Raw genomic sequence first — 12,070 nt, forward strand, 5'->3', positions numbered from 1 at the left:
GGTTGGGAGGGTTCAACGGCATGAGAGTGAGCTGTGGGAATGGGGCCGTGGCCATTGGTCTGGATCCAGCTTCTTCTGTGGGTCAGGGTTTGGAGCTGGGGGAGAGTAAGGGTTGTGTAATATTGTCTCCTCTGGGCAAGTTATGGGAAATGGGAGTGGTTGAACACAGTCTATCCCCCTCCCCACAGGTGGGGCCTTGTTAAGTCTGAAGCTCATTAAGCACAGTGATGCTAATGAGCTCTCCCAATGGTACCCCAGAAGTCCCACCATCCCATACTGCCCCATCTCAACCACCCATGGAAGCTCACAAAACTGGGAGAGGCGCAACTTTATTCGGTGGGGGGGGGGAGGTTACAGATTGGGGTAGGAGGGTCCAATTGAGCTCCTATAGGAGTCCAATGGCCAGGACCTTTGGGGGGAGTCCTGCCGTGGTGGGGAGTCACAGGGGGGTGAAGCGCAGGACCCCCCCCAGGTGTCGCCTTAACCAGGGCTGAATGCGGAAGAGGCTGATGGCGAAATCCCTGGGGTGGTGGCCAGGGGGGGCTGAGGCACGGAGCAGCCCCCCCTCGGCATTGCGGCCCCCCCTGTAGCATGGATTGAAGGTGCCCCAGCTCAGGACCCCCACCTGCAGGGAGGGGGAGATTGGGGAGCCCCAAATGGGTGGGTGGGAGGAGTTGGGGGGGGGGATTCAGGCCCCCCCTATAGCACTCACCTGGAGGAAACGGTGGCGGCGTTCCACAAAGAGGGAACCACCAGATTCACCTGGGAACGTTTGGGGACATTGGAGTATGGGGATATGGGGACAGTACAGTGACATGGGAACAATATGGGGGCATGGGAGTGTGGCGATGGGGATATTTGGGGCCTTCACACACACCTTTGCAGGCTGCATCCTCCTGCTCACTGCTGCTCTCCTGCCCACTGCACAGGAACCGTTCTGTCACCACATCCTTCACAGAGGCATTAGCGTGGGGCATCCCAGGCTGCACTGCACCCGTCAGGCAGGAGGCACGCTGTGGGGCAGAGCCACGCTATGGGGCAGGATCCTGCTGTGGGGCAGAGCCCTCCTTGGACTCTTCCTTGTTGTGGAGGGTGTTTGGGGCCCACTATGGGGTAGAGCTGCGCCTTGGGGCAGCCCCACACCTCCTCCTGCTCCTTGATCCTGACGCTCAACCTCTTGCCCTCCAGTGACACAAACTCGGCGGGGACACGAGTGTGGCCCAACAGCTCCACCTCTGGAGGACATTTGGGGACATGGAGATAATATGGGGATGTATGGGGGGGCCGGGGACATGGGGATGGTGACAAAGGGATATGGGACATTGTGAAATTTGGGGATACTGGAACAAAATGAAGACTTTTGGGGACGATGTGGAGATGGGGAAATGGGGATGTAGGGATAGGGAGACAATAGTGGGGGGATACAGACACAGGGATGTGAGGCACTGTGACATTTGGCAATATGAAGAGTGTGGGAACGGAGATACAGGGAGGTGGGGATGATGTTGGGTGCCCCACCTTGCTTCTGGCATGTGGTCCCTGGTGCCATTCTCAGAGCTCTGTTTGCATCCTCAGTGCAGGGTATGCAGATGCGCCTTTTTTGGGGGGAGGAATTAGATTTCTTAGGGGGGTCAGAAACCCCTCAACATCAACCTGCCCCCCCTCCCCAGCCCCACTGTCCCACTCACCTGGGGACCCCTGTGTCTCCCACCTCCTTCTCCAGCTCCACCAGGGCCACATCATAGTCGTAGAATTCAGGGACCCCCTGTGCCGCCCTCCCCCGGATATCAAAGTCCTCGTGGAGGTTCCACCCCCGGATGGAAACCTCCTGACCCCCTGCTGCAGACCCCCAAAAATGGGAATCGGGGGGGAGTCCCAATGGGGGTGGAGAGGTCCTGGATTTTGGGATCCCAGTGGGCTGGGGGGGGCTGTGGGATCAGGATGAAGGAGTCCCCACTTTTGGGGCCTTACCCAGCTCGGCGCTCCAGTCGTGGGGGCTTTCACCCCCCAGGAAGCAGTGGGCAGCCGTCAGCACCCAGCGGCCTCCCAGAAGGGTCCCTGCACAACGCTGCTGCACTCCAGTCTGGGAAAGTAATGGGGAAGGGGATGCAAGAACACGGGGTCTGCACTGGAATCCCCTGTCCCCACTGGGTCCTCCCATCCCCAACGGACTCCTCCACCCCCAATGATCCTTCATGACCTCCCCCCAGGCCCTAAGGGATCCCAACGATCCGTAATGGATCCTCCCAACCCCAGTCATTCCCCAATAAATTCCCCCCATCCTCACTGGATCCCTCAATCCCCAATGGTTCCTCCCTCCATCCTCAACGAATCCCCAGTAAATATCCCTTTGACCCCCAACATTCCCCGGAGGATCCCTCATCCAAGATGGTACCCAAAGCATTCTCCTCCATCCTCAATTACCCCTAGTGGATCATCTCCAACCCGAACAGATCCTCCCCAGTGCCCACCCTCAGTACAACGTGCCACGGTGGTCGGGCAGTGCCAGCAGGGATGATGACACCGCAGAGATCCCCGATGGCAGTGGCAGTCAGAGCCCCCTCCAGTGCCTGGCGCAGTGCCGATGCATCTGCCAGCTTGAAGGCATGGCGCTCGTCCCGGCGGTGCGAGGCCACTGCCTCCAGCTCGGCCATGTCCACCTCCAGGGTCCCCACCCCAAAAGCATAGATGTCTGGGGGTGAGAGGTCAGGGGGTGAGAAAGGGGGCAGGGGACACCTGGAGCGGGGTTTGGAGAACCTGAGTTGGGATTGAGTGCACTGAAGGTGGCTGAAGGCCTCAGAAGTGGGGTCTGGATGTCTCACATGAAAATTGGAGCACGTAGAGCAGGGCTTGGGGCATCTAGAACAGGGTTCAGGGCACTGCAACAGGGTTAAGGGCCCCCAGAATGGGGTTTGGGCCATCTGTCACAGGGTGTGATCATAAGTACTGGGTTAGAGGCACCAAATCGAAGGTTGGTGACCCAGGATGGGGCACTGGCCCTGGAGATAGCAGTAAACCAGGGTACTGACCCCACTGCTGGTGCAACAGCAAATAGTGGCCAGGGCAAAGGGACACTGGGGGCAGGGATGTGGAGACAGGATGGCCTCCAGATGCCCAAAGCCCAACTCAGGTCCCCAGAACCACTGAGGACACCTCAGCCCTATTCCTCAGCTCTCCAAAGCCACTCCCAAGGTCCCCAAACGCTACCTTGATGTCCCCACTCCCCCATCCATATCCCCATTGGTGTCCACATGGCCCCGCGGATGTCCCCAGTCTAGATCTGAGGTTCCCCCAAATCACCTTTGAGGTGCCCAGTTCTACCTCAGGTGTTCTCAAACCCCAACTGAGATCCTCAAATCCACTTCAGAGATCCACAAAGCCAACCTTAGTGTCCCCATTTCCCCGCTGGTGTTCCCACACACCCACCCAGGTACTCCTCGCGGTCCTCTCTGATCTCCAGCACATCCTCAATCTTGGCCACCGCATCCCGGGGATGTCCGCCAACGTTGAACCTCCCTAAGGGGCAGCAGATGGAGCTCAGCCCAGCCCCACAGCACCCACCCAAGCGCTGTCCCCTCATTGTCCCCACCATCTGTCAGCAGGATGACGACATGCCGCGTGTTCCTCCACGCGTTGGGTTGGCCGTCACGCGTTGACCGCTCCTTTTGGAAGAGGATCATGTGGTAGACCTCCAACAGCGCCCCGTGCATGTTGGTCCCCGTTGCGTTCCTGTGCACTGAGGGGACAACACCATGTCACTGTGTCCCCAGTGCGTTCCCAACTTTGGGGTCGCCCACTGTGGGGATGTACCACCAAAGTTCATGGCCTCCAAGCGCGCGATGACTTCGTCAGCATCGGAAGCGTCGTCTTCGATGGTGGAGATGATGACATGCGTGTGGGTGGCGAAGGAGACGATGGCAAACCTGAGGGGCACCTCGAAGCTGCTGAGCTGTGGGGCAGCAGGGGGATGAGGACAGCTCAGGGCACCCATTCCAGACCTCCAACCTGTAGGACCTACCCCCTTGGTCATATTCCATCTCCTCGGGGTCTCATCTCATCCCATCATTGGTCCCTGTGGTCTTACCCTCATCCCGTGGTCTCACCCCATCTCCTCATCTCTCCATGATTCCCCTATGGTCCCACCTGTTCTCCCCATGGTCCTACCCCATCTCCCCTCCCCATCCCCTGTGGTCTCCCCATGGTCCCACCCTGCTGTCCCCTCGCACCCGATCCACGATGGCCACCGCGCTCTGCCGGAAGAGCTCAAAGTTGTCCTGTTGGACGCTGCCAGAAGCATCCAGAAGCACGTAGACATGGAGGGACTCATTGCGGCTCAGTACAATGCGGCGTCCCAGGGACATGTCTGTCACCACAGTGTCACTGTGAGGTCATTGTGATGATGTCACTGTGGTGTCACCACAGCATCCCCCAGCTCACCATTGTCAGCGTGGGCACCCGCCAGCTCCAGGATGGAGGCAAAGGAAGAGCCAAGGCCACTGCTGATGTCCTCAGGGAGGTCGAAGGAGTAGGGGTCTGTGGGGACATTCAGGGATGTGGGAAATTGTGACATTTTGGGGAAGTGGGAACGTGGAGACAATATGAGGACATTTGGGAACATTATGGGGATGTGGAGATGTGGGGACGCTTGGGGACATGCAGACATTTGGGTACTTAGGAACGTGGGTATCTGGAACGCAGGAAAAAGGGAATAATATGAGGATATTTAGGGACATGGGAATATGGCACATGGGGATACAGGACATGGGGATTTTGGGGGACACGGGGGTATTTGGGGACATGGATATATGGGACATATGAGGACCTGGGGACATGGGGACACAGTGCCACTCACGGCGGCAGGTGGGTTCAGGCCCGGACCACCTCCCAGTCTCCATGCAGTGGCGCCGGGAAGGTCCCAGAAGCTGCAGCCCTGCCCCACAGTGCACCCGAACCTCGGCTCCATGGTGCCGTCCCCCACCCGTTGTCACCCCCCCCGCTGGTGTCGCAGGGGGGGGACAGTCACCTTCTAGGGGGAGAATCAGTGGAGGTAGCCCTTGACCCCCTCCCCAAGGGACCCACACACCTCAGAGGGATGACCCCCAACCCCATAGGAATCCCCCCATCTAACTCCTATCTCCCCTCCCTGCCAGGCCCTTAGGGTCTCTTGACAAACTCCAAGGACCCCATAACCCCTCAGATATTTTTTCCTTTCCCCTCAGCCCCACAGGGACCACTGAGTCCCTCCCAAGCAACCCACCTATCCATCCCATGAAGACTCCACACACCAGCCCCCCCAATCCCCCAGACTCATGTTCCTTACCCCCCCCTCAGCCCTATAAAGACCCTCCAACCCCCGTCGTCCCCCCCATCCTCCTGAAGAATTTTGGGGACTCTATGAGGAATTCTGGGGTCTGTAAGAGGAACTTTACACCCTTCCTACCCCTCTCCCCCCCCCCCCCGAGGTTTTTTGGAGCGTCATTGAGAGATTTGGGGGTGATGATAAGGGCTCTGCCCACACTCTTAACATCCCCTTCTGGAAAGGATTTTGGGGCCCTTATGAAGGATTTTAGGGCTTTTGAGGTATTTGCCCCATCCCACAGATATATTTCACCCCCTCTTCAGAAGAACTTCGGGAACTCTGTGGGGATTTTGCCACCCCCAGAAGGATGTGGGGGCTTTTATGTGAGGGATTTTGCCCTCACACCAGAAGCATTTGGAACTATCTATAGAAGATTCTGCCCCTCCTCACAAGTATATTGGGGTATATACAGGGATTTGGGGAGCTCCCAAGAATTTTGGGGCATTTAAGACAATTTTAAAGACTTTGAGGGATTTGGGTGCCTTGTTGAAGATTTCTGGGGTCTCTTTGAGGGATCTTGAGGTCTCCCAGGGATATTTTGGCTCCGCAAAATAATTTTGGGGCATTTCCTGGAGGCTTGGGGGCCTTTTGGAGGGATTTCGGGCCCTTTCGATGGGTTTAAGGCTTCTCCCACTCACCGCCGTCGTCGCACACGGGGGGGGCGTCGCTCCAGACACCCCCGGGTCTGCAGCGCAGTTCCGCGGCCCCTCGCAGCACGAAGCCGTCGTCGCACGAGAAGCGGAGGACGCTGCCGGAGGGGTACGTGGGAAAGCGCGGCTCCACGGTGCCGTGAGGGAAAGAGAGCGGCGCGGGGCAACGGAGCGCTGCGGGGGGTGAGGGGAGGCAGTGAACCCCACAGCAAAACGGCCCCGGGGTTCTGTTTCCCCCTCGGACCCCATTTCCGGCGGACCCCTGTGGAAATGCCCAATTGCGGGGAACCCCAAACGCAGGAAAATCATTTTTTCATCAGTTTCCTACCCGGCCCCTATTGGAAGTGCACTCACTTCCTGCCTAGCCCGGAATTCGCCCGCCACTTCCGACCCCCAACCGGAAGTTGACCTCCCGCAACCTATTTCGCACCTCGGCACCGGACGGGCTCCGAGCGGCCCTTCGGGGGACCGCAGCGCTGCCGTGTTCGGCCCGGGGGGTGCGGGTAAGTGCCAGGGGGGCACTGCGGGGCGCAGCGGGGGGAGGCGGAGGGCGTCACGGGGAGCACCGCGAGGAGCAGCAGCACCCACAGAGCCATAGCCGGGAACTGAGGACCCCGAGGGAGAAACGCGGGGTTAACGGGGCCGGGGGAATGGGGGGGGCAAAGGGAAGGCCCTGCCCTCCGCCAGGGGCGGCTCTGCGCTGTGGGTCCGCCCCCGGGGCCTAACGGAGGGGGGCGTTGCTAAGGGAGCGGTGCGGCGCAGGACGATGACGTCATCACCACCGTCCTGTTGCGATGATCTCTGAGTGACAGCGAGGCGCGAGGGGGCGAGGATGAGAAGGGGGGAGGGGGGGGGCGGCAGCGATGACGTCACGACGGCTTCTCTCCCCGGGTTGAGGCCCACGTGATCTCCCAGTTCTCCCCCAGTGCCCCCATTATCGCCAGTTTCTCCACACTGTTCCCAGTTTTTCCTTCCTGTTACCCCACGTAGCCCCCGCTGATTCCAGTTTCCCCCTGTTAACCCCATTGCCCCCATCACCCCAAGTGTCCCCAGTTCCCCCACTGCCGCCCCATTCTCTCATTGCCCCCATTAACCCCATAGAGCCGAATTTCCTTGAGAATGGATCTGGTTACGTGGTATGTCCCAGCCAACATGAAATATTTCCTTGAACTAGCAAGTATGGAGAAAGGTGAGGAGCAAGGTCCGTCTGCACATCTGTCTGCAGGGGATGTGCCTCTAAACTTTGACTCGATCCTATCCTTAACTTTCTGCTTTGTATAATACTCCATTTGTACACATGGACGAAGCTTTTTCCTCCACTCAAATCAAGGTTTTTCAGACAGGTGGAGTTTGTGTTTAGAGGGATGGGCATCTCTGTCACATGGGAGAGAAATACATTTGCTGATGACACTCTCCAGCCCAACAAAAGTAGTGCTGTCTTGTACTTTCTTGGCCAGATTCCTTCCAATGTGGTCACTGTGGTCCCACTTGAGGCTAAGTGAAGTGTCCACACAACCACAACTCCACGTTACATACAGTGCCACTCTATTTTGCTTTCTTAACCAAGGATTTCAAGTCTCATGTTGGTTCCAAGTGCCACTTAACAAAGCAGGGCATTTTATGATCCTTTCCATTTCCCCATTCAGATTTATCTTTCCACATTGGTACCCAAAGTCCAGGCCCTACCAAAGATCACGAATTCGTATCGGTAGTAAAATGACTGCAGCAACAGGGATGGGTAATCTGGTGTACAAACCACCTTCACTGTGTGTTCGTTGTCATGCAAATATGTGATCATTCAGCGTAGGCTTCAGCGCAGCGTTTTTCATTGAGGCATTTCCTTCTTTATTTTGAGAATTCTCAGAAATACAAAGAAAATGTATTTAAAGAAATAATAAATAAATATAAGAATGCATGGCAGCATAAAAGTAGTAAAAACAGGGACATTCCCAATGCCAACATGCACACCTTCCTATGGAGTGTGTTAATTGCATACTTTCTTGCATGGGAAAGAACCATATGACCAAGACCTAAAACAGTGAATTTCCTGAAGAAAGTATTTCTGAATTGTCAGGATTCAGTGAATCCCTTCAGTTCTGGAAGAATTCTGTAGCTCATAAATAATGGATCTTGTTATTTTGACTTGCCGTGGAAGCAGGTGATTGTGAAGGTAGGTGTGAATGTGATCACTGTCATCTTCTTTGCTGCTGTGCCAGCTAACAGTGAAGCTTTGTTTTTTTCTTTTGAGGTGGGTGCTGAGTTGAACTGTGATTGTCATCCCCTCATGGCTGGCAACTGGGAAGGCATCACTGGAGAAGGAGAACCACAGGCAGACTTTGGAGAATGGTGAAAGGAGAGGTAAAAAGCTTTGAGTATCTTGGTAAGTTCCCTGCTGCTACTTGGATGCTTGGTTGCTGTTTGATGCCCACGATTTGAATGTTTCTCAAACCAGGCGACGTGAATAATTTAATGAATTTTAGACCAATGGAAAGAAGACTCAATGCACACAGTGATTGAAGTACTGCCCTTTGGGAGTTAGAAGAGCAAAACGCAGCCACTGGTTGCAGAGAGAGATGAAAGAAAGAGGTGGTTTGCCAGTTCTCAATGGGTAAAAGGCTGAGAACAGTACAGTTCTCAATGGGAAAAAAAAAACAACACTCAGATAAGTGAAAATCTCTTCTGGAGTAGTTTGTCACAGGTGCCTCCACAAGCTCATGATCTGCCAACTAAAGGCAATCATGAATCATTTCCCAGAATAAATATCTTCATTTTATGTGTTATTCTTATGCTCTGCTCTCAGTTTTATTTTCATGGAATACAAAATCCCTCCTTCTCGTGTGATTCCTTTAATGGCATCTGAAGTATCATATTTGCCTATGCAGCTTCAACCTGTACAGACAGAGTTTGAGTGATCTGAAAAGAAACTTTCTTTTTGCAGAGAGGAATTGTGCTGGTGATTTCTGCAGGCTTACAAATATCTGTTACCTGTAGCCCATGTCACAAGCAATTGCAGCCATCTTAGGACTCGACTTCCCACCATCAAGGTGGGTGACAGATGGTGTTGGAAGTGAGGTGTGCGTGTCCTGCACCTCAGAAAAACACTGCAGGCTTCCAGCCATCTGTTGGGCTTAATTCTTAACTGGCCTGCTCCCTTTGGCATCCTCTGCTGCTCAACATGGAGGTATAACATGCAGCTGAGGGCTGGGAAGAGAGCAGAAGTTAAGTGAGAGTGACAGGGCACCATCCAGAACCACCTGGGGGAATGGAAAGACGTCAACATTTGTTCACTTTTTCTCTCTCTTTCAGGATCTGTTGCAAAATGTGAAAATGAAAGGGGGAAAGTCTACAGGTAGCACTGATCCCAGACAACCTTTGTATCGTGTGTGTTTGCCTGGTAAGTTTGCATTTCAGATCACACGTGAATAAACACAGCTCAAGGCCCAAACGGGTGACTGGCCCACGAGAAAGAACTTGTGGCAGCTTGGGAACACACATACACTGCCTCTTCCTTCTGTACATAGCAAGAAGAAACTTGTTTGTGAGCAACTGCTCTGCAGCTGTAACCAGGTCTCCCTGCTTGCTGTGAATGCTGCTTTCTTGTCTCCTGCTGTCATAAATACAGCACTGAGGGGTGGTGTGGGCACTCTGCTGGCCAGCTGCCCCTACCAAGGTGAGTGCCTCTCTCTTAAACTGATGGATATTAACTTGCCTCCACGTATTTTCTTTGGGATTGATAAACCTTAAGCAGAAGCACTGGCCTGGTTTGTCATCACTGAGTTAAGACTCAGCTCGTTAGCTGGTGCCACCTGCAGCAAGGTGAGAGTGGGACTGACGCTGAAGGAGTCACGGATGCTTGTGCTGCTGTTCTCTGTGGCAGCCTGGTTTAGCATATTAACTCATTGCTTCGTGCCAGCAGTAGTAGAGAGAGCTGAAAGCCAAAGCAGTCAGATATTTTAGGTTTAGGTTGGATATGAGGAGGAAGTTTTTCACCCAGAGGGTGGTGAGGCACTGGCACAGGTTGCCCAAGGAGGCTGTGGATCCCCATCCCTGCAGGCATTCAAGGCCAGGCTGGATGTGGCTCTGGGCAGCCTGGGCTGCTGGTTGGTGACCTGCACACAGCAGGGGTTGGAGCTGGATGAGCGCTGTGGGCCTTTGCAACCCAGGCCATCCTCTGATTTTATCAAGTTAGTAGGTGTGGGTGTTGTGATAACAACTAGAAACACAAGGAGCTTAATTGGCAGTGACCCCCCACAGTGAAAAGGTCAGATTTGTTGGGGCTTTGACTTCCTGGTTATTGGGGTTCTTTGCAAAGATCTGACTTCCTGGAGTTTCATTTTGTAATGTTTCTGTCTTAATAAACAAAGGTGTGCTTTTTTGTAACATAAAGGAGGATGCAGGAGAGCAGTTCAGAACTATCAGGTGTGTGTGCATACATTTGTGCCGCTTCATTAACGTAACACTGGAGAATATGAGCAGAGTAATTACAGAAAAAGAAACAGCACCCATACAACAAGCTGTTGGAACATTTCCTTCTGTCTTTCAAATATGCAGTTGCATTAGTTATCTTATCTGCACTGAAATAAACATTTGAGAAATGCAGTGTGAACCTGGAGAGCTATTTCTTTGTTTTTGTAACAGCTAAAAAGATACTTCAGCATGGAGGAATCTTTCTTGCCTTTCTCCTGCTGCACTCTGCTACCTGACGTGTTGTAATACAGAATTTCCTTTAGGTAGTGATTGAGTGCAGATGATACACGTAGCTGAAGAGCATGGCTCTGTCCTGGAATGGACAGCTGATGTAAATGTACACCTTCACCTTCCAAAGACACTTCCTTTGAACAGCATCCTGTGCTTTATGGGTGCTCACAGATTCATTATAACAAAAGGAGCTGCTCAGCACAGAGCTGTAGCAGTGGACACCTCTTCCTAAGCAGCACCAGGGCTGTACCCATGGGGTTGTTCCCCAGTGTCTCCTTACTTTTCTAGGGTGTTATCCTGACTTTTTGCCTCCTCCCACCTTCCCATTGGCACTGCAGGAGATGAGGTGGAAGAGCAGCAGTTCCTGGCAGGCAGGCAGGCAGTGTTTTGTCTGCTTCCCGCTGTTATGCAGAAGATGATAAAGAAAGATTCCCATCTCGTGGAGGGAAGAAACTCAAACCCTATGTTCAGAAAAGGAGCCACTGGACCGAAACTCTCAAATGCAATTAGCAGAAAGAGCTGCCCTCCTTACCATAGAAGGGGAAATGCATGGCAGCGAGCTGCTGGCCCTGCTCACAGCTGCTGCTTCCCATTAGGGCTCCTCTTTGCAGTCACATGAGGCCACAACAGGCTTGAAAGGTGAGCCTGGATGAAACTGATGAGGTTCAACACAGCAAAGTGCACTTGGGTCAGGGGAATCCCAGGCATCCACACAGACTGGAAGGAGCAGTCCTTGAGAGCAGCCCTGCAGTGAAGGACCTGGGGGTCCTGATGGATGAAAAGCTGAACATGAGCCAGCAGTGTGCATTGCAGCTCAGAAAGCAAATGGCATCCTGGGCTCCATCAGAAGAGGGGTGGCCAGCAGGGACAGGGAGGTGATTGTCCCCCTCTGCTCTGCTCTTGTGAGGCCCCATCTGCAGTGCTGTGTCCAGGTTTGGAGCCCCCAGTACAAGAAAGACAGAGAGCTGTTGGAGAGCCACAGAGATGATCAGGGGGCTGCAGCACCTCCCCTACGAAGACAGGCTGAGGGAGCTGGGCTTGTTCAGCATGGAGAACAGAAGGCTGCGGGGTGACCTCATTGCAGCCTGCAGTACCTAAAGGGAGCCTAAAACAGGAGGGGAATCAACTCTTTGAGAGGGGAGATAACAGCAGGACAAGGGGAAATGGTTTGAAGTTGAGGGAGGGGAGATTGAGGTTGGATGTCAGGGGGAAGTTCTGTGCTATGAGAGTGGTGAGGTGCTGGAACAGCTGCCCAGAGAGGCTGTGATGCCCCGTCCATCCCTGGAGGTGTTCAAGGCCAGGTTGGATGGGGCCCTGGGCAGCCTGGGCTGGTATTGAATGTGGAGGTTGGTGGCCCTGCATG

At 54.2% G+C, this 12,070-nt stretch overlaps 1 protein-coding gene and 1 long non-coding RNA gene across 6 annotated transcripts; one reads left to right on the top strand and one right to left on the bottom strand.

Annotated features, from left to right (window-relative positions):
- Positions 1 to 290: 290 nt before the first annotated feature.
- On the bottom strand, positions 291 to 6,640 carry C2 (complement C2). Of its 5 annotated transcripts, none has more exons than XM_052699181.1 (16): positions 6,440 to 6,640; positions 5,998 to 6,183; positions 4,853 to 5,026; positions 4,438 to 4,533; positions 4,227 to 4,363; positions 3,811 to 3,949; positions 3,590 to 3,736; positions 3,427 to 3,516; positions 2,472 to 2,692; positions 1,972 to 2,083; positions 1,689 to 1,839; positions 1,519 to 1,595; positions 1,144 to 1,235; positions 878 to 1,013; positions 713 to 762; positions 291 to 584 (listed from the first exon to the last, which is right to left on the bottom strand). In XM_052699181.1, the coding sequence occupies exons 1-16, from the start codon at positions 6,603 to 6,605 to the stop codon at positions 330 to 332; spliced, it is 2,229 nt and encodes a 742-aa protein (XP_052555141.1). In that variant the 5' UTR covers positions 6,606 to 6,640; the 3' UTR covers positions 291 to 329. The 5 variants fall into 5 exon arrangements, 4 of the variants coding, with proteins under 4 accessions (XP_052555141.1, XP_052555143.1, XP_052555144.1 ...); XM_052699182.1 differs by having other exon boundaries at positions 345 to 625; positions 6,440 to 6,637; XM_052699183.1 differs by lacking the exon at positions 4,853 to 5,026 and having other exon boundaries at positions 6,440 to 6,639.
- LOC128088565 (uncharacterized) lies at positions 6,159 to 9,713 on the top strand. Its single transcript, XR_008210287.1, has 2 exons — positions 6,159 to 6,512; positions 8,258 to 9,713. It is a non-coding gene; the product is annotated as an uncharacterized LOC128088565 (long non-coding RNA).
- The last annotated feature ends 2,357 nt before the right edge of the window (positions 9,714 to 12,070 follow it).

This window comes from Tympanuchus pallidicinctus, unplaced genomic scaffold, assembly GCF_026119805.1.
Source record: "Tympanuchus pallidicinctus isolate F22 unplaced genomic scaffold, pur_lepc_1.0 scaffold35, whole genome shotgun sequence".
Classification (NCBI taxonomy): domain Eukaryota; kingdom Metazoa; phylum Chordata; class Aves; order Galliformes; family Phasianidae; genus Tympanuchus; species Tympanuchus pallidicinctus.